The sequence below is a fragment of the Zootoca vivipara genome, chromosome 4, assembly GCF_965207765.1.
Source record: "Zootoca vivipara chromosome 4, rZooViv2.hap1.1, whole genome shotgun sequence".
Lineage (NCBI taxonomy): Eukaryota > Metazoa > Chordata > Lepidosauria > Squamata > Lacertidae > Zootoca > Zootoca vivipara.
In genome coordinates, this window is record NC_142587.1 from 32821326 (window position 1) to 32842130 (window position 20805).

Consider the following 20805-nt stretch of genomic DNA (forward strand, 5'->3'; position numbering starts at 1 on the left):
AGAAGATCTCCTGGTAGCCAGTCAAGTCTTCCTTGAGTCTCTCCCACCCCCGCCGCCGCCGCCGCCCCCACGCCTTCCTTTCCGTTTGGTTCCTGCGAGCCATTGAAAAGAATGCGGAGAGATACCTGTTTGGGAGGAGGCTACGGGATGGAGTGGGGGAGAGATGGTGGGGGCGAAAGAGGAGAGGGAAAGAGTTTCATTGGATTTCTCCCTCCCTCTCTCCCTCCCACCCTCCCTCCCTCTCTCTGCTCTTTGCCACCCTTAAATCAAGGTGCGACGGATGCCAAAGCGCGATGAAATGCAAAGAAAGCCAATTGCTGGCCCGAGGTGGGGGGAGATCGCTCCTCGGAGTCCTGCCTGCGACTCTGGAAGAGGCAGTAATTGCTGGAGACAGAGAGAGCTGGGGGGCTGGGCTGAGGTAGCCATGTATAAATAGTGTGATCTCCCCATTGAAATGCATAAATAACAGCAGGAGGGATCTAAGCCCCGAGACAGCGCCCCGTCTCTGCTCTTCGACGTGGTCTTCCTCGCTACTTGTCACGAGGAGGAGGATTTAAAACAAAACACGCGCACGCAACGCGCAACACCACCTTCAGCAGCAACAGCAGCAGCAACAGCCTGGATCGACGAGGCGGCCCCCTGGACCTCCTGAGTGCAGATCTCCACCCCACCAGCCGCACCACCACGACCCACGCCCAGATCCAGCCGCTGCAGCGCGGAGGACCTCTTCACTGTGGATCGCGAGCGTGCGCTTCTTCTCTCCCCCTCCCCTTCCCCAGCCACCGGGTCGCCATGGAAGAACTTACAGCGTTTGTCTCCAAATCTTTCGACCAGAAAAGCAAGGAGAGCAGCAGCGGAGGAGGAGGTGGTGGCGGCGGAGGTGGTGGAGGAGGAGGCGGCGGCGGTGGCGGCAGCAGCGGCGGAGGAGGCACCGGCCACAAGAAGGAGACTATCACGTACCGGGAAGTTTTGGAGAGTGGGCTGGCGCGCTCTCGGGAGCTGGGCGCCTCGGAAGCCGGCAGCCTGCAGGACCTGGCCGAGAGCGGCGCGCACTGCCCGGTGCACCTTTTCAAGGAGCACGGAGACGGAGACAAGGACAAGCTCAAGGACTTCAACCACGCCAGCAGGACCTCGGAAGGTAAGGAGGGTACCGGACCCACCAGGCGAGATGGTGCGTGGGGGTGTGGAGGGGGGCTCTGTCTCTCCACCTACTCTCCCTGCCCCAGACACCAGCGCCGAAGGCCTCGAGGCTTTTTGGGTGGGGAGGAGCGGTTGGGCAGGGGGCGATATAATAATAATAAATAATAATATAATACACTACTTGTCTAGCAACAGCAGGAACGGCCGCTTGGATCGTGAACCACTTCTGGGGTGGAAAGTAGAAGGGAAAGGGAGAGGAGGGAGAGAAACGCCAAACTTTCCCCCATCGCTTTTCTGGGAACAATAGGAGAGCGTGGATATGGGGGGCGGGCGGGGAGGAAAAAGAAAGAAGCAGGTTTCGCAACGACGACCCGATTCGATCGAAGCCCGGGTATCTTTTGCCCAGTTGTCTGCCTGTGTTGTTGCCCGAAGGAGCTTCTTCTGGAACGAGCCTCCAATGTGGTGGCTTCAATTATGGCTTCTTTTTTGTTTCTTTTCTTCCATTAAAAAGAGGCGTAAGGGAAGCCAAGCTCAGGGTAAACTGGTCAGAGGCCTGCTGGGGGATCGAAGCAGAAAATAGAGAGGGGAAGGAAGGAAAAGCGCATTTAGGATTTTGTACCGAGCCCGTGTCGATAAGTTTCTCCGGGTGTCACTTCCTTCCTTCCTTCCTTCCTTCCTTCCTTCCTTCCTTCCTTCCTTCCTTCCTTCCTTCCTTCCTTCCTTCCTTCCTTCCTTCCTTCCTTCCTTCCTTCCTTCCTTCCTTCCTTCCTTCCTTCCTTCCTTCCTTCCTTCCTTCCTTCTGATGTATAAGATGTGTGAGTCTCTTCACCCTGGGCCACCAGGTCGATAGCTCTTCCTGTCCCGCTTCACTGTTGCCTATAGAAGGGAGCATTCTGAGGGTGAGGGAAACTAAATTTTTTAGAAAGTTGATTAAACGTTTTTCAGCGATTTAAGACAGGTTTTCTCCAGGGCAGATGCGATGGGATTAAATGCAGCATGGGAAGGGAAAACTTTAAATTAAAATTCAGCAGGGCTGCTCAGTTATGTTAATCTCCTTTCCTTAAAACATGTTTTACTCAGCCATTCGTTCTGCTCCTTCCCTTCGTAAAATAATAACGGTGTGTTGGATCGATAGAGTTTAGGAGATTCATGCTACTTGTACCATAAACAGAACAAAACAAAACAGCATCCTGTCCTTTTAAGAATAGCCCTATCACTCAAATCTGCAAGCTCCTTTAATATCAATTCTAAATATGATTAATAATTCTTTTTTATGTTCTATTAGATTCGTTATAATCGGAAGGAGAGCTTAGACGCAGGGCTAAATAAATGAGAATTTAATTTCTGGGAAGCTTTAATAATTCCAATTTCATATATATATATTAGAGAGAGAGAAGGGCCTTTCAGAATACATTTTTAAAAATAGTAAGGGGTGAAATCCTTCGAGTTTCCTGAAATGCTGTCAGTTCCGATGCACGGTTATTGTTTTTGGAAACAATATACATATCTAATATTTTATATACATAGATACCCGTTTATTGAAAACGTGCTTCATTCTCAGCAGTCCCTTGAACACGCAACTCTGAAATGTCATAAAATATATTGTAATCTCTCTCTCACACACATCTCAAGTTTGTAATTGTTTTTCGGTTTTAAAAAAAGTAACTCAAAAGGGTATCAACCTCAGAAAGATTCCATGGAGGAAGACTGGTTTCCAGCGGTACAACAAACATTACAAGCGAAAAATCATTACCATATTTGTGAATGGTTGGAACGCTGGAACGTGTCTCCATTAAAGGGAGTTGTAAGGGAGACAACCCCTCGAACGTTCGTTGGGAGCAAAAAATGTAGCGATCGTGGGCCGGAAGTGAGTTTCAGCGGAATCAGGGCAAGAGACTAATGGACAGTGTGTGTTGAGAGATCTTGCTCCTAGTGTCAAAAACCCGTTAGCTTCACACCTGTGTTTGGTAGCCGTTGTGCAAAACAAAACCCAGTAGGTAAGAACAACACTGTATTTAAATTACAATTTCCCCTCTTAATTCAAGGCTCCTTCATCGTATTTTTAAAAAAGCCACGAGAGTAAAAACCTCTCTGGCTGATGATACATTTATATATAGTTTTATGTTCAATTTGAGGCTTGCCTGGGGATTCTTAGGCACTTCGGTGTGTCCCATCAGTTAAAATTATGCATTAAACCAAATGCCCTGATTCTTAAACTTATTTTACTTGGAGCTATATAATATTGTAAAGCCTTTCAATGTCAGAAGATTTGCATGTAAGAGGTCGTAGGCTGGAACACAATACTGCTCCCTTAAAGTAAAACCAAAACAACAGAACTGGACAGCAGAGGCTTAACCGTGTCACTCCTGATCTCAACCCCCTTTTCCTTGGGAGGCCACTTAGACTGGAATCGAGGGGATTTACTTCCAGGGAATGAGCTTGGAGACCAGCTGTCCGACAGGCTGCAGTCCTCCGCGTTGCCACTGAACTTGCCAGTAAATAAGTTCCAAGGAAGGGAAGTGGCGCCCCATTGGGCCCAGCAAGGCTTCCTTCCCTAGGGTGGAAATGGGGTCCTTTGCATCTGGCTGGAGAGCGCTCACGTCGAGGTTATTGCCGTTAGTGTGACCTGAGCTTCCCAGGTAAAGGGGGCAAGAGGAAGTCCCTGCGCCAACCCCCGAATTTCCAAACCCTTTCAGAAGAGGCGAGATGAAGTCCTCTCTCCCCCGCCCGCTGCCGAGTCCCTCGTTACATCATCACGCGCTCCTGTTCTTTGCAAACGTGACGTTTTGCTGCGGGAGTGACGTGCTGGCTCCTCAGAAGGCCAGCCGTGGCTGCGGGGCAGAGAGGGCGTCCAGGCCATGCTCTCTCTGCCACCCAAAGCGCACCGGGCCCACCCTGCTGCTGCTGCTGCTGCTGCAACCGAGGCGCTGTCTTTCCCTCCGGGTGTTTCCTTTTTTATCGATTTCTATCCTGAGGGAGGAATCTTCCCCCAAACCGACCATACCTGAGGCTTGGTGGCTTTTATCATTACTACTGTATATTGGAAAGACGATGGGTTATAAGAATATCGTCCTGTGCCATTTGTTTTTGTTTTTTAAGCACAGCCCACAAAAGGCAGCAGTTAACCTCCTCTGGCCAAAGGTCACCCCGATTATGTCGCCCGAATCATTTCTAATGGTCTCCTGGTCACAGGAAAGCTGGGTTCATCTCGTGTGTGTGTGTTCCCACATTCCTAAAGCCTCTCCGTTGGGGACTATGGATTCTAATATCCTTTTGATTTATTTTAAAGCGCGCCTAAAGGAGCAAAACAAACATGACGTTTTTCTGGTGCTTTTCTTATTGCTCAGTAGCTATTAAAGGGGGGGTCCCCCATGTCTTTAAAAAGCGTGTTTCCGATCCCCTTCCGCCGTGTCTAGACTGCAAAATGAGGCCCCGATCCCCTCCCGGTGGAGGCGACTGGCTAGGAATAGTGGACACGTCTCAGAGCTTTTCTCAACTGAAAGTGGGCATTTCCTCTTCAGACTTGTTTTGCGTAAAGCCTTTGCTACTCTTGGCTTGCGTGGGGTATTTAGATCTTTAACTATCCTCAGGAGGCTTGTCAGTTCAGAAAACCTAGGCCACACCTGGTAGTCGCGACAACATATTGCCACCGAGGTATGATCCTGCAGTCTTCAGAAATAAGATGATTAAGTTTATATGCGTGGAGAGACGGGAGATGTCCCTTACAACAAGGGGTAGTTAGCAACCTTAGCTGGAGAATTTGTGAGTCACACAAGGTCTCTCTAAGGATCATCACCTGTTCTGCGCCCAAATAAATAATTTTCTCGCTGCAACAGGAGAAATGCAAGGAGACAGAGGGGGAAAAAATCTACCCTGGCTGCATAGCAGTCATTTACGTGTTTATCAGAGGAAGCTCTCCGTGCGCTCCGAAAATTTTACTAACGAATATTTCACTCAACCCCCCAAATGTGTCATCTGATCATATGGGACGATGCCACGTTTGCTTGCCTTTTTTTGGAGGCTCACAGGCGACTGCCCTTCGCCTTTGCTGGGGAAACTATGTGCCCAATTCTCCCGCCTCGAGGGCTTTAAGGAGGAAATTAAGGAGGGTTCTACTTCTATGATGCGCAACTTTGTTGTATTCGTTTCCTCTTCCCTACGCCCCCCCCCCCCCGGCAGGGATATATGAGTGCAAAGACAAGCGGGAAGAGGTGAAATCCGAAGACGAAGACGGCCAGACCAAGCTGAAGCAGAGAAGGAGTCGAACCAATTTCACACTGGAGCAGCTGAACGAGCTGGAGAGGCTCTTCGACGAGACGCACTATCCGGACGCCTTCATGAGGGAGGAGCTGAGCCAGAGGCTGGGGCTGTCGGAAGCCAGGGTTCAGGTAAGGCAGCCTTAGAAGAAGACCAGAGTCGTCCTCCTCCTGGCCTTCTTTCGGATCTCTGTCTACCCCATTAAAATCCCCTCCTTTTTGTCACGCGCAGCACCCAGACACGTGTGACGGCGCGGAAGGGGGGCGAGCAGCCGAGGGGGGGGGAATTTCAGCCACTGGCGCTGCTCTCGATTTCTCGCCCCTTTAGAATCTTCAGCAGACGTGGAGCGTTCGAAACATCTCTGAGTGCCGCTAGCTAACCAATCAGAGGCCTGATTAGTAGCCCCAGCCAGGAACGAAAAACCTTTCCCTTTTCCCTTGAGGTTCTATTGCTCCTCTTTTTATTTTATTTTAACAGGGTGGGAGCAACTTCGGAGAACAATTGGTGTAGGTCAAGCTAGGCTGGTTGGGTGCTCTGGGACTGGATTATCTAGAGCCGGGAGTGGGCTGGGGACGTGCCTCTATTTGACTTGCATAACAAGGGTATGAATTCATGGTGCCCCATCTGCTCCGTTTGTCGATCCTCTGGAAAACAGAACGTCTCCCAATCCTCGAGGAGACGTTTGGCTTGTGGGGCCTGCCTGCTGGTCATGCGGCCAAGGCATATGCTCTATACAGGAACAGATTGTTGCCTTTAAAAATGCATTTATTTATTTATTATAAAAAAAGGCCTTTAGCTTTGCTCACGAGAGAGGGGGGGGGCTGGAAAAGAAGCAAACAAAATAGATATACAGTAATTAAAAAAGGATGGTGCAGGATGTGGCGATTGTCGCAGCATCGATCCCCCTCAAACAGAAGTTGTGCAAAAAGGAGGGAAAAGGGGGGTTGGGCTAGATGACCCTTGAGGTCCCTTTCAACTCTATGATTCCATTGAAGTGATCAACCTGTAGCATGGCTTTAGGGTCAAAGGCATGTGGGGAAGACTGAGCTCCAGCTGAGCTTTTATTCTGGCTGAACTCCCACAGCAACGAAAAACAATTTTAATGAACCACGTTTACAGTTCACCCAGTGTTTTTCCTTGGAGGTGATGGTGGGAGCCACACTAGGAAAGGGGAAGCTCAGTCTAAATGCTTTAAGTCAGGGGTGGCTCGCCAGATGTTGACCCCGCCAGAGTTTGCTGGACCAAATTTCGCATAACCCCTGACCACTTCCCAGACTGGCTGGGACTTTGAGGGTTAGAGCCCCACGACTCTAATAGAAGAGTTTTAGTATGAACGCCCCACTGATATTAGTGGGGTTGACTTCCAAGTCCAGCGTTGAGTAGCATTTGAACGAGCTGGAGATCTGGATAGCTAGAACGCCTGCGTGTAATTCCTCTTTCCAGGGCAGGCCTGTCATTTAACTTTTAAAATGTTTCTTTGTAAGCTTTCCCCCTGAAACAGCTGGGAAAACTAGGCTCCCGAAAAGTTCGGGTTTTAAATAAATACAACAATAAATGAAATATTCCCCAGGAACGGAATAGCGCTTACTGGTGTGCTCTTCTTGGAAAGGAGAGCGTTCGAGGGGGGAGGGAGAGAGAAGTCGTGGCTCCCACCCCCCGCGCCGAAGATTGATCTAACCGCCCAAGATAAATGAATGAAAAGATTAAACTTTGGCTGAAGGGGACATCAACTTTTATGTCATCTTCCCAGCTCCTTCTAGGCGAGCCTGTATAATATCTTGCCAGAGCCTTGATGTAGCGTTTCTATAAAAATAAATTACTCGTAGTGTTTCTATAAAAATAAATTACTTGTAATTGAATTCCGCACTCTTTCTTTCAAGTAGTTTATTACCGGAGTAGCGCGGCACCTTAACAGGATATTCATAGTTACAGGAAAATTGGCGTTTCAAGTGCTTGCAGGTTTCATGAAATATTCCACCCTCCCCCTCCCCAGCAAATCTCTCTCTCTCTCTCTCTCTCTCTCTCTCTCTCTCTCTCTCTCTCTCTCTCTCTCTCTCTCTCTCTCTCTCTCTCTCTCTCTCTCTCTCTCTCTCTCTCTCTCTCTCTCTCTCTTTCTCATTTCTGAAGGGGGAAACATTTTCCAGTCTCACCCCAACCCCAAAAAATAAAGTCCAGAGAAAGCCGTTTTAGAGAGAACCCTTAATTAAAACCTAATCAGGATTCGATCGGCTAAAAAGGACTCGGTCGGCATCTTATTAAAGGAGGAAGAGAAAAGGAAGGAGACCGAAGGGCGAAAGCAGCAACGACCCAAAGATATTTTAATACTCTCCGAATTGCCTCCTAATCCTCGTCTGTAGCGCCTGTCCCTTGTTGTTAAAGGATCTAGTTTCAATTTAGTGTGGAAATGTGCTGTAAATAAATTGGAGCTCCTACGGTAGCTACTTCTTATTAACCTTTTATTTTTAGTGTTGTACCGGCAACTCATATCGCCCAGCTGTCAGGGTTATAATTGAAAGTTATGAGACCATAGTGAGGAGCAGGCAGTAATTCAATTACGAGCAAATATCTTCGGGTTTTTATGGCGCAAGGCTAAATTAAATGTCATTATTCACTGTCTCTAATGGAAATCAAAAGGAAATCAGATTAGAGCATTTGTGAAAGAAATCACTGAGTGATCCTTAATGAAGAAATAACTGTCTAAAACACTGTCCTGCGCTTTACTTAGCATATTCATGACTACTTGGAATTGATCGGGAATCACACCCGGGCTGATTTATGATGGCTGCGCGCGTGGGCTAATTCATCACTTTTATTCCTCATCACTTTCGCCTTTTTCCAAAGCTAAATTTTTTTTATAAATGGGAAGGAAAAAAAAGGGCACAGCGAGTTTTTTTAAGAAGTGCATTTCAGGAGCCACTGGTACTAGCCAGCAGGGTTTAACGCGGATTACTCCCCCACATCACACACCTCTCGCACGCTGCTCCTGACCGGGTGGTTAAAGCTGGGTAAAAGGACATTTTTGCCCCAGAATGTGCCACATATCTGCCCCCTATGTGTGGTTAAAAAATAAAATAAAAATAAAGTCTGCCTCCTTTAACAGGGTAACAGATGACCAAACGACCCTTGGGGGCGGGGAAGGAACTCTCCCCGGAATTTGTATAAATTATATTATGACGAGTGGCGTAGAGACCCCAATCGGAATTAGCACAGAGGCAGGTCATGGGAGGCATTCCAAAATCGTTAATGCTGGATAAAGAGCTACACACACACACACACACACACAGAGAGAGAGAGAGAGAGAGAGAGAGAGAGAGAGAAGGGGATATGGAATGAAGAATAAATAACACGAGGGGCATATTAATTTTTACTCATTGGTTAGTTGTCTGTCAATACAGTACAGCCACCCTCTGTCCTCAGACAGCATAGCTGAAGGTTTCTGTTTACAACTTTTAAATGCACATTTCCTTCAGCGGCTTAATTAAGCAGCATTACTTAAAACTCTGATTTAGGGTGAATTCTTTATGATGATGATGATGACTTACCATAAAAAGATCCCCATTCTCAGGGTTTATATGAATGGTAGGTGGTTATATTGAGAAACTAATATTTTCGTTTCAAGTGGGGCGTTCACAATGCTAACGGTCGGAACAAAACCTTGCTGGAAGCCAAATATTTCGGCTGAATTTGACTAAGGCTGTAATTTCTCAGCACACTTACAGGGAAGTCGGTGTTTCGCTGAAATCAATGGCCCTTTCTCCCAAGGGAGGCGGAGAGATGGCGGGGTTTGATACTCCAAACGTCAGTCCGCTTGAAGTGGCTAAGTTTCCAGAGGTGTTCGAAAGAGTCTTAGAATTGTAAAATAGGAAGGGATCACAAGCGTCATCTAGTCCAACCCCCTGCAATGCAGGACTCGTTTGCCCAACGTGGGGCTCGAATGCAGCACCCTGAGATTGAGTTTCACGGTTGAGCTAAGAATGCCTTGCTGTGGCAAGCCCACGGCACCCGGTATTCCTAGGCAGTGGTTTCCCATCCAAGTACTAACCAGGCCTGACCCCGCTTAGCTTCGGAGATCCCACGAGACTATGCGTGTTGAGGGTCTTACGGCCGTCTACCTATTCCAAAAGGCTGTGCTGCTTGTTGCACTCTTCAGAGAACCAGGAAATCCAATGGAGCCAGGGATCAGGACATTAAAATAGAAAGGGGACATTCCCATTGCACTAGTAAAGAAAGCTCCTTTTCAAAAAGTTCAGGGATCGCTCAGAAATTGAGCAAACTTCCCCCCTCCCCGTTCCCCCATCTTTTAATTTGAGACATCACCTATTAGAGACCCGGATCGGGGAGGGGGAGGCGACGCCACTAGCGCACGTGTGAAGGCGGCCAATTCCTGTTGAAGAAACCCACTCCAGTACCCCTGGATAATTAATGTCTTTGGAAGCCTTTCTTTGCACTAATTACTCCGTTGTAAATGGCCATCATTAAGGCAATTGAAGAAAGCTCGGAGGCGAAATGTGATGTAGGAAGTGCAGTTAGTATTAATTAACCGTATGATCAACTTGGCAAGCGGAGGAACTTGGAGGGGGGGCGGGGCGAATGGGAGCGATGTTTGCTTAACTCCCAGATTTGATCTGTCTCAGCAGACAGAGGCTGACTAAAGTTTGATTTAGTAAGAGGAGGGGGGGGAGTGGAGACACTGAGCATTTGACGGTAGACGTAATTCTTTAAACATATTTGTAAAAAAATCCTCTCCCTCCCCCTCTCATGGGAGAAGGCTCCCTTGCTGTTTGGTACGCCAGATAGATCTAAGGACACCCCCCCCTCCCTGCCTCCATTTATAATGCCCGGGAATTTCCGGAATTAGGGGAGGATTACTAGGATGGCAATTTTTTTTTTAAAAAAAGAAAAAGAATAAAATATGATGGCAGAATTAGAAATAATTCCTTCAACCCAAATTTGGAAAGTGTTTGATTGTCGCGTGGAAGTCAAGCCTATTTAAAAGTCAATCGTGGCTCTGAAAAACGGATTTATGGTGGGATCCACAACCCAGTCAAAAGACAAATGGAAAGGGGTAATTGAAATCTGTTGGATTAACCGCCTTTGAATAATCCTTCTGGGTGATTTGTGTGGAATTAATTGATTTCCCCATAAACGGAATTTGCATTCGAAGTTGAATTGACTTTCAGGGGGGGGGGGTTGGGGGGTCGTGACTGTGCAGGGCGATCCTAAGCATCGTTTGCTCGAGAGTAAGCCCCGCGGAATTCAACGAAATGCTGTGCCTTGCCTGTAACGAAACAGGCTCATGCCACAATATACTTTTTAAATCTTCAAAGAAACTTTACTGGTTTCGCTACTTTTCTAGAATTGCTTTCAGTGAAGTTCTTCTAGGATTGCAACCTTAATCGCTGGTAGCCTCTTCTGTTGCATGGTTGTTCGGGAGTAAATCCCAGGTAAATGAAGTGTCCTTCCACTGAACCGTGATGGGACTTTCTTCCGATTAATTAGGGCTCTGCACGTGTTTGGGTGTGGATCCATGGTTGGCCATTTTAGTGGGCAATTCCAAGGTCAGCATGGAAACATTAGATAAAGCCCTGATAAACCCTGTCAGAAATTCGGGAATAAAAGGGCTTAGCTGAAACTCACCCCACTCGCCCCGCCTATTTCCCCTTAAATAGGGGGAAAAAGCGATGCCGCACGAGTCGACATAGGGAGAAATCCACTAAAACTGGTCCTTCTTTATTTATATGCGTTCAAAACTAACCTCGAGGAAATGTCACTGTCTGACACACAGGGGGAAAGGAAGCCACATTCAGCCAAATTGGAGGAATGCTGGACGTGAGAGAGCAAGGGTGTGTGTGTGGATGTATGTATGTATGAGAGACGGATGCGAATTGTAAATCGGCACTTGGTACTCGGCACTTTTTGGGTGTGTGGCGATCTGTCACATTTATGTCTCATGGTTTTAGTGTGTGAGCCGATAACCTCTTCCCCACGGGGAAATCTCCCTTAACTGTTTGTCAGCCGGAACCTATACCTGTTCTCTCAGCAGTAAACCCCATTGACTTCCATGGGGCCTGCCTGCTCCACGGTCGGTGTGGGCATTGGATTGCGGCTTGGCTCTCTGTTCCTGAACGCCATCTGCCTGTTTTCCTGATCTCGATTAGGAGATGCCAACAAGCGGCGCTTTTTGCTTCCCTCCCCCAGTTTAAAGCTAGCCAGTCTTTGTTGCTGGACTGAACAGTTTCTTTCTTTGGATAGCCTCTGAGGCATTTTGTTCATCTGCTAGTTCTACATAATGATTTGCCGCTTTTTAATATTCCGCCTTTCCCGGTGAAAGGGAGCACAAGGCGGCTGGCAACATAAAAGTATTACAAAGACACACTTTTAGGGAGGAGAATAGTGCCCCCTCCCATTTCAGACCGTATTTGTTTGTTCTTCGGGAGTCCTCTCTATTTCTGGACGGGTCCCTCAAGAGTGACTGCTGTTCTAAATCTAAACCTTTAGATCGGAACATATTCTTTGGTTTAAAGAAGTGCGCGAGCGGACCTGTATCATTCGCGTTATATTTATGGGATACTGAACTACACGCATAGCTCTTAAAATACATTGACTTGTTTGCGGTCTAAGCCTTGAATATATCATTGCAAAATTCCTCCCCTACTCGTGGGGAGGGAATCCAAATTGCCCCTCCTGACTGATATCCGAAGTGCTATAAACTGAGCAGTTGTGCAAGCTTCGTTGTCGCGCCGAGGCGCTCAATTTGTGCCCGGGCTGTCGCACTTTAGCCTGTAGGTGAGGGCTCATATGTTCGACCGGTTCTCTATACAGTAAATTTAAAAACAGGAGAAGAGCTTCATTTCCCTTGCACCAGCCTAGTGGTCTCCGGGAGCAGAACTGGGAGCGGGAGGGGATGTTTCATGGCTGTTTCTAGCGCCCTCACAGGCCAATCCATGTATTGCCTCTTATACCTTCGAATGGTTGCTGGCTGCCTTTGGGGCTCCGCTGCACCCCACTGGCAGCCCCTTCCTCTGAATTCCTTGAGACGGAGGGAGCAAAGTCTCCTTTTGGCCAGGACTTAAAAAAAAAAAGTACGCATGCGCGGGGTGGGAGCGACTGGCAGTCTGGCACCCCCGCATCAACTTCGCGGTGCTTTGCGAATTTGGATTCGCATCCTTAGGAGGGAGGTCGCTGGTGGCTTGACTGCTCCTCTTAAAAGCACTTGCTTGCTTGACTTTGACATCAGCAATGCTTGGGAGGATCAAGATGCAAACTCTACATTTTACAACAGGGGACGACTTTCTCCAAGCTGCGCATTGTTCCGTTGGTTTTTTTTTTAAGCAGAAGTGCGAATGAATCCCATTTCGATTCTTGTCCGATTCTCTGTTTGCACTGGGATCTCACATGCTCTATTTGCACATATAAACGTTGCAAGTGAAACTCGTCTCATCATTTGCAGCCCACCTTTTCTGATCTAGTGGCTGCTTTATGCTTTGTAATAGTAATAAGAATAATGCAGAAAGTCACTGTTCTCAGGTCATTTGTATTTTTTTTAAAAAAACTGAACTATGGGTGTGTATGAGTGTGTGCACAATCAACAAAAACCTCTAAGAGGTTTACACTGTCCCCCATTCTAGTGCACAACTGTGTACCCAGTGTAGGGTAGTGCTTGGACTACTGCAATGCGCTCTAAGTGGGGCTACCTTTGAAGGTGACCCGGAAACTGCAATTAATCCAGAATGCGGCAGCTAGACTGGTGACTGGGAGCAGCCGCGGAGACCACATAACACCAGTCTTAAGAGACCTACATTGGCTACCAGTATGTTTCCCAGCACAATTCAAAGTGTTGGTGCTGACCTTTAAAGCCCTAAACGGCACCAGTCCTATATACCTGAAGGAGCGTCTCCACCCCCATTGTTCAGCCCGGACACTGAGATCCAGCGCCGAGGGCCTTCTGGCGGTTCCCTCACTACGAGAAACAAAGCTACAGGGAACCAGGCAGAGGGCCTTCTCGGTAGTGGCGCCTGCCTTGTGGAACGCCCTTCCATCGGAGCTCAAGGAGATAAACAACTACCTGACATTTAGAAAGCACCTAAAGGCAGCCCTGTTTAGGGAAGTTTTTAATCTGTGACATTTTAATGTCTTTTGATATTTGTTGGAAGCCGCCCAGAGTGGCGGGGGAAACCCACCCAGATGGGCGGGGTATAAATTATTAATAATAATAATAATAATAATAATAATAATAATACCAGTGTGGACGTCAGGATTGCTTGTCATTCCAACAGCGGGATAGCAAATGCTACAGTTATATCATTTTAGTGGTATAGCACAGGACGGGAGGGGGAGCACTCCTATTTTCTTACTTCGAAACACCTCAGGCTGCAATCCTACCGGTATACACGACAGGCAGAGCCATTGAACCCAACGGGATTTACTTCTGACACGTATAAGGATCACGCTGCGAGTCTCTTGAAACCTGCTTACCATTACCACGACCCTTGTCTTAAAAGGGTCTTTGACAAGTCCTGCTGTTTTGCGTGATGTATACTGTTACCTGTATGCCAAATAAACAAGCATTTCTCAGAAAGAAAGCCACCAGATGAGCAAAGGAGAGGAAAGAGAGAAGTTTAAGTAGCGTGCATAGCAAAACTGCCACTTTGATTTTGGAAGAAGAAGGGGGGGCGGGAAGCAAAGTCCAAGGTCTTCATCTTTCCTCTGCCTCTCTGAGACTGTGGAACACGGACTGAGATAGCTTCTGTCCTCTGCCATTCGGACTTTATACTTTCTTGTGTTTTGAATATCCTCAAAAACTTGTCCTTTTGTGGGTGGGTACGAAGTTACCTGTTTCTTCATTGTTGGTCCCGTGAAAACCCATAAAACATAGCAACCAAAATAAAACCCCTTTATTGTACGAGCAGTCAAAATGACACAAAACAGGGAGCTTCCGAGCCCAGCAGGACTCTTCATCAGACTGAATATTAAGCAAGGGCGCGTGTGGGTAAGGGGAAAAATGTCTGTATTGGTCAAAAAAGTTCGTTTTTATAAGCACGGGTGGCTGCCAGACGCTTCAGAACTGATGGTGAAAACCTCCCCTCCCCTCATTTTCTTTCTTTGCAGGTTTGGTTCCAGAACCGAAGAGCCAAATGCCGGAAACAGGAGAACCAGATGCATAAAGGTGAGTTTGAGCTGGAAAGTGCTTGTGTGGGCTGGAGGAGGGGAGGGGACGGCGACGGCTATCCGGACCCCCGAGGTTCCTTCCTCACCAAGACACGTGTCTCTCTCTCTCCCCCCCCCGCTTTGCAGGTGTGATCTTGGGGACGGCCAGCCACTTAGACGCCTGCCGAGTGGCTCCTTACGTCAACATGGGTGCCCTGAGGATGCCTTTCCAGCAGGTAGCTAGTTTTGATTCCTTTTGATCCCTTTCTCTCCCTGTACGTCCGAGGAGAATCGAGGTTCGGGAGGGGTGCTGTAGAAAAGGACACGCCTCTTCCGCGCGGGCTGTCAGGTGGAAGGGGGCGGCGCTAATACTCCTCTCGCTGGGCAGGAGGCATGGCCGGAGCGCAGATCCGTCAAGGAAGCCTTCGGGCGTTTCTTAAGGCTGGGACGAGTCAGTGGCAAAGGAGGGCACTTTGCGCGCCCTCAGAGGCGCCCTTAGCGACAAGCGTCCCCAGGTTTGGAAGGAGGACTTGCTGACTGTGGCTTCCAAGCCTGGCTGCAATCCTGTTCACGCTCAATGTGGGAGTAAGCGCCACTGACTTATTTCTGAGTGAACACTGTGTAGGATAGTAATGTGGAGTGTTGCATCATTTGGAAAAACAAAATTTCCGGCTGCTTCTACTCATCCTCTTGGAAAGATGAGTAGTTGATTTGCCCCAACTATTGTTAGTAGAAACCAAACACATTAATCTCTGTACTGAACCACTTAAATTTTTGCCTTTCAAGTAGTCTTTAAAGGCACAACAGTTCTTACCTGTGGCGGTAAAAATACTGATTGCAGAGGGGAAGAATATAAATCCAGGTAATTGTACCTTAACTTCCCCAAATACCTAAATGTAGAATTCCATTATTTTTGTTCCTCTCTCCTAAGTAGTCGTCCTAAAGCACACCTGCATTGTAGTCCTAGAAATGTTCACTCAGAAGTAAATCATGTTGCTTTTAATGGGGACATTGTTCTTGGTAAGTGTATACAGGATCATAGCTTGATCTGTGTTTTGCTTAAGGGACAGGTGGATCCACACCATACATTTAAAACACATTCAACACACTTATTCCCCCTCCACACACCCCGAATCCTGGGAACTGTCACTTATTCCTCACAGAGCTACTGTTCCCAGCACCCATAGCAAGCTACTTTTCACTGAGATTGGGGAAAGCCATGTGCTACAAATGCATGGCGTGGATTCAACATTCCTGTGAAGTAGGTTAGGCTGAGAAACTGCTTTGTCCAAAGCTAATCTTTATCAAAGCAACAGAAAAAAATACTGTAGCGCAAACATGTTTCAGGACTCACACAATGAAACCACCTCCCAATCTTGCATGGCCATGAAGAAGTCTATTTCTCAGGCATCTTCTGATATGGGCAATAATAGAGACCGACCGGTACCTTATTAGATTGATTTAAGTAACGAGTACTAAAATGATGCAACCTCTGCCCTTAAATTCACTGTAAACCTGCTACTTGCAAGAGGATTTGAATGCAGGTCTTTAACCCTCCAGTCACCATGTCGCACCAGCAATGTATGGAATGCAAAAACCATGCCTTGCTCACTCTTTTTGCCCCATTAGTCTTCATAACTGGGAACTGAAAGTAGTCTCACACACAACCCATAGGGAAAAGTCAGTAAGCAGCAGAGATGCCTCAGCTCCCTTCTGCTTAGATCCTCCTACCGGTATATAATTAATTACTCTATTCCGAACTTAAAAATGGAAAGCGTAATGCTGGTGGTCAACAAAAGAGGTTTAAAGACTGTCTCAAGGCAAATCTTAAAAAATGTAGTATGAACACTGACAACTGGGAAACACTGGCCTGTGAGCGCTCCAGTTGGAGAATAGCTTTTACCAAAGGCGTCATGGGCTTTGAAGAAACTCTATCTCAGGACACAAGGGAGAAACGTGCTAAGAGGAAGGCACGCTTGGCAAATCCATACCGTGATCAACTCCCACCTGGAAACCAATGTCCCCACTGTGGAAGGACGTGTGGATCCAGGTTTGGCCTCCACAGTCACTTTCAGACACATTGTTAAAATCGTGTTTATGGAAGACAATCTTACTCGGCTATGAGTGATCGCCAAAGAAGAAGAAGAATATAATTAAGCACTCCTGTGATTCTTGGGCCTCCGGAAAAGTCCCATTTATTTCAAACAGGGTTTCAGAAAAGTGGGGCCTAGGTAGTTGATTTCTTCTGTGGCAGTGTTTATCTCTTGGTGCTGCTAGAAAGGCACACCTAGAAGAGCTGGGTGGAAATTTGGCAATCCTCTTAACAAAGAGAACTTGGGGTGCGGGGTTTTGGTGGTCACGTGTGAAAATTCCTTTTTAAGAGGTTGTAACCTCGCATTGCCTCAAAGCTGCTCGTGTGGACTTTATTTTTTGAAAGCCACCCAGAAATGCTGCCATTAAGACCAGTCTAGTGAATGGCTCCAACACAGAGGGCAAGGTGGGAAAAACGTAAGAACCCAAAAGCATTTACTTAGCGAGGCAGGATGTGAGGGGTAGGCAGGCAGGGGGGGGGCTTGTTTCAGCCCCCCCCCGGGTGTTAGTGGGGCTTGGGTACTTCTCAGGGCGGAAAAGTGTCAGAAACAACCTGTGACAAGGAAACTGGTCGATTCCCTGCAAAAGCACCCTAGCCACTCAGACACAGAGAAATAGAAATTGCTCTACTTTTTTTCCTTAAAAAACACAGGCAGGAGGAAGAAAATGTTGGGGAGATGATTCTTTACCTTTCTCTGCCTCCCGATGGCTGCCTGAATATGTGAAACCTTTGCTAATTTGTCAATTTCACCTTCATTAGCTTGAGGGTGAAACTGACTAGAAAAACAGCTCCATTTATTTTTGAAGTTAGACGTGTTAAGGGGAGCTGTGGCGTGAATAAGATGGCCACAGTTTTTTTTGATGGATTTCTCCCACCCAAGGACAAGGGAGGAAGAGGCGAAAATAAGCAAGCCTGCAGACAAGGCCACATGGCAGGAGGCTTGCGGATGAGTAGCCAGCTCGGGAAAATCCAAGGCCCTTCTCTTGACTTTTCTCTTCCCTCTCTTAAATGCATCCCCCCCCTTTACATACAGAGATGTACAGGCAGTATTCTGTCCAGGCAGTAAACGCCTCCACACTTCCGGACAGTGGGAGTGGGAAGGCGTGGAGACGATTGACAAGCCCTTGGCTCTTCTTGCTCAGTTTTATTCAAATGTTTGAATACCCACATTCTCTCTCACACCAGTGGTCAAAGAGATTGAATTTAATCACACACACATACAACAAATCTTCTCTGATTCACCTAAGCCCTCTCAGGCCCTGATAAGTGTCTAGTCCCTAGTCCCTTATAAGTGTTTCAGACGGCGACACAAAGAAATATGCTTTAAAATAGCCATTTAGTAAGTGCCATTGAACCGTTGTTAAGTATTCTTAGAAAGTGGTCAAATAATAAAGCTCAAAAGCTATACTAAGGAAAAATTATTTATAGCCATCTTAAAACAAATCTTACAAGGGGACTTATAAACCTTATAAACAAAGGCCAGAGAAGTTATCTGGCACCTTGGGGCTATAACTCTGCATCAGATCAGGCAGCACATGTTCCTGTTGAAAGTCCAGTGGTGTTTAGGGCCAGTTCAAACTCACTTTTGCAGCTATTTAATTACACCGTCGCCTTTTTAATGTTATTATTGTTATTACTATTCAAAAGTCCTTCATTTGCTGGACGTGTGCCACAAGGACTTTAGCTGCAGTAACTGCCGGTGTGTGTGGCTGCACTTTCTCTCCTGCACACCCTTGTGGGCATGATTCTCCTTTTATTAGTTCCTCAGAGAAGTTTGGCCCAAAAAAATTATGTGTGACCTCCTAGGAAGCATTAATTTTGCTTGATAAAGAAAACATCATTATAATACCAGGCCACAAGTGGGGATCTGAAACAAAATGTGCAGGTTTTACCAGAGTCTGTGGCTAAAAATTAAGAGTTAGCAGAAAAGATAGGTGTCGCCTGCTATAACACAGGGCCTTACTTTATGTCCACTTTTTATTTTTTTAAAAACCAGTCTGCATGCAAGCCAATGGAACACAAGGCTTTTCTTGCAAACAAGTGCTTGGTGTGGCCTGGGAGAAGGTTTGAGAAGGCCAATCATATAGCTCTACATCTGACCTGATATATAACAGTGGCCTACATTGCAGGGCTGCTGTAAGTTAGTCTTTCTAAGCACAGCCCTCCAATCTGCAACTGGGGGAAAAAGTGGACTATATTGCAGGTTTGCTCTATCCTGCTCTCTCAGTTCTACCTGCAGTGTGGGGATGAAAAAAAGAAGCAATGCAGGGTTGTTGTACTCAGATTCTGCTGATCTCCAATGTGCAATAGGGGTTCAATACCGCTGGACAACACTGCAGGGGTGCTGCAAAGTGCCCAGAGCCTGATATGCCGTATTCAGGGTGCACAACACTGCTATTAAGTCGTTCCCAGCCAAGGAGAAGCTTGAATAGGTATTGCTATGTAGAGGAACCATGCTACAGAAAAGGAAAGAGTTTGTGTGTCTGGAAGATCCGGAAAAGGGGAACTCTGCAGTTCTAAGTCAATGGCAGTAAAATAATGAGTGGAATGTGGCAATTCCAACAAATTAAGGAACCATGTACAAAGAGTGGCACTGTGCAACAGTAGATTAAAATGCTGAGACATAAGAAGAAAGTGCTCATGGTTATTTGGGTCTGGACCTTAAGTGGTTTCTGATATTGATATGCTGAGAGTGAGAGCATCTTTCTGCTGCTGCAGATGACAATGGTTAGAAGCAAAAACAACACTGTGATATCCTGTCGACTTTATTGTGGTATTAGCTAACAGACCTTTTAAGCACCTAGCCCAGTTTACCAGGAATCCACACCTGCCTGTTACATACAGAAAGCCAATCTGTTCCTACAGGCTGCAGACCTATCCTGGTGTATGTCCCCTTGAAAACCCGGCCTATTTACAGATGCACAGAATGACACTCATTTGTTTACCCTGCTGGAAGCTCCTTTACTCATTGTCCCTTTTGCTTCTGTGTGCTTCTTTTGCTCCCTCAGGTCCAAGCTCAGCTGCAGCTGGAAGGCGTCACCCATGCCCACCCTCACCTCCACCCTCACCTGGCTGCACACGCCCCTTATCTGATGTTTCCTCCGCCCCCTTTTGGACTTCCCATTGCCTCCTTGGCAGATTCCGCCTCTGCGGCCGCAGTAGTAGCAGCGGCTGCGAAGAGCAACAGCAAGAATTCCAGCATTGCTGACTTGAGGCTCAAGGCTCGGAAACACGCCGAGGCCCTGGGCCTCTGACATTTCCTCCCCGGAAGCCATTTTGTTGCCAGGAATGGACAATTGTATCTTTCCTCTATCCAGTCTCCGAGCTTGGCTGCGATAAGGACAACTGGTACCTTTTTAAAGGCCCACAAGTACTTGTAGACAGGCTCAGCGCTGGCCTGTTCCTTCTTTCCTCCCTTTCTCATCCTCTCCTTTTATTTTGTTCAAAGACTTCAGCAACTTGTTCAGTTGATCTGAGGACTGAAGGACCAACTGGCCTATTTTCTGTTTTAAATTTTTGTTTCAAAAAGCACTTAGTGCTAATGATTGCAGTTAAACTGTTCTTCAGCCACCAGATGCATAATTGCTAGGTTTGAAATCAGTCTGGATCTCAGCTATAAGTGTCAGTTTTTTTGGGGGGGGGGAAATTGAGAAAACTTTGGAGGAAAGTAGATTGGGGGGGGAATGGAACCCTCCGATCACGTGGCATCCATGAATCTTGGGACAAGTGGAAGTGGACCCTGGCCAAACTGAAGATGATCATGTCAGCCCAACACCATTTGCTGCTGCCGGTTTTGCTACGTCGTGCATGTGCCTAACTTTAAACAACGTTTGAAAATCGCCAAGTATACTGAAACAAAAATGAAACAGGAAAAAGAAAAGAAAAAGCTTAACAACATCGTGGGGCTGGTCTCCATTAAGATGACATTTCTTCTTTGTTGCCAACGGTATAATTTCAATCTCATGAATCTCTTCCATCGCTATGGAGCTGCTGCTGCTGCAGAACTGGTTTGAATTTAATTGTGGAATTTTCAGAGCTGAGACAAGGCAGTGTTCTCTAAACAAAGCAGCAATAACACAATGGGGTGTCCAAATGACTACATCCTCCGCAAGCAACAACAAGAACAACAACAACAACTGAGCGTGCGTGTGAGAGAGAGAGACACCCAA

At 47.0% G+C, this 20805-nt stretch overlaps 1 protein-coding gene across 1 annotated transcript; it reads left to right on the forward strand.

The window, feature by feature from the left end:
• The first annotated feature begins 290 nt into the window (after nucleotides 1-290).
• SHOX (SHOX homeobox) lies at nucleotides 291-20488 on the forward strand. The gene is made up of 5 exons (XM_035116135.3): nucleotides 291-1138; nucleotides 5320-5528; nucleotides 14506-14563; nucleotides 14692-14780; nucleotides 19645-20488. The coding sequence occupies exons 1-5, from the start codon at nucleotides 793-795 to the stop codon at nucleotides 19888-19890; spliced, it is 948 nt and encodes a 315-aa protein (XP_034972026.1). The 5' UTR covers nucleotides 291-792; the 3' UTR covers nucleotides 19891-20488.
• The last annotated feature ends 317 nt before the right edge of the window (nucleotides 20489-20805 follow it).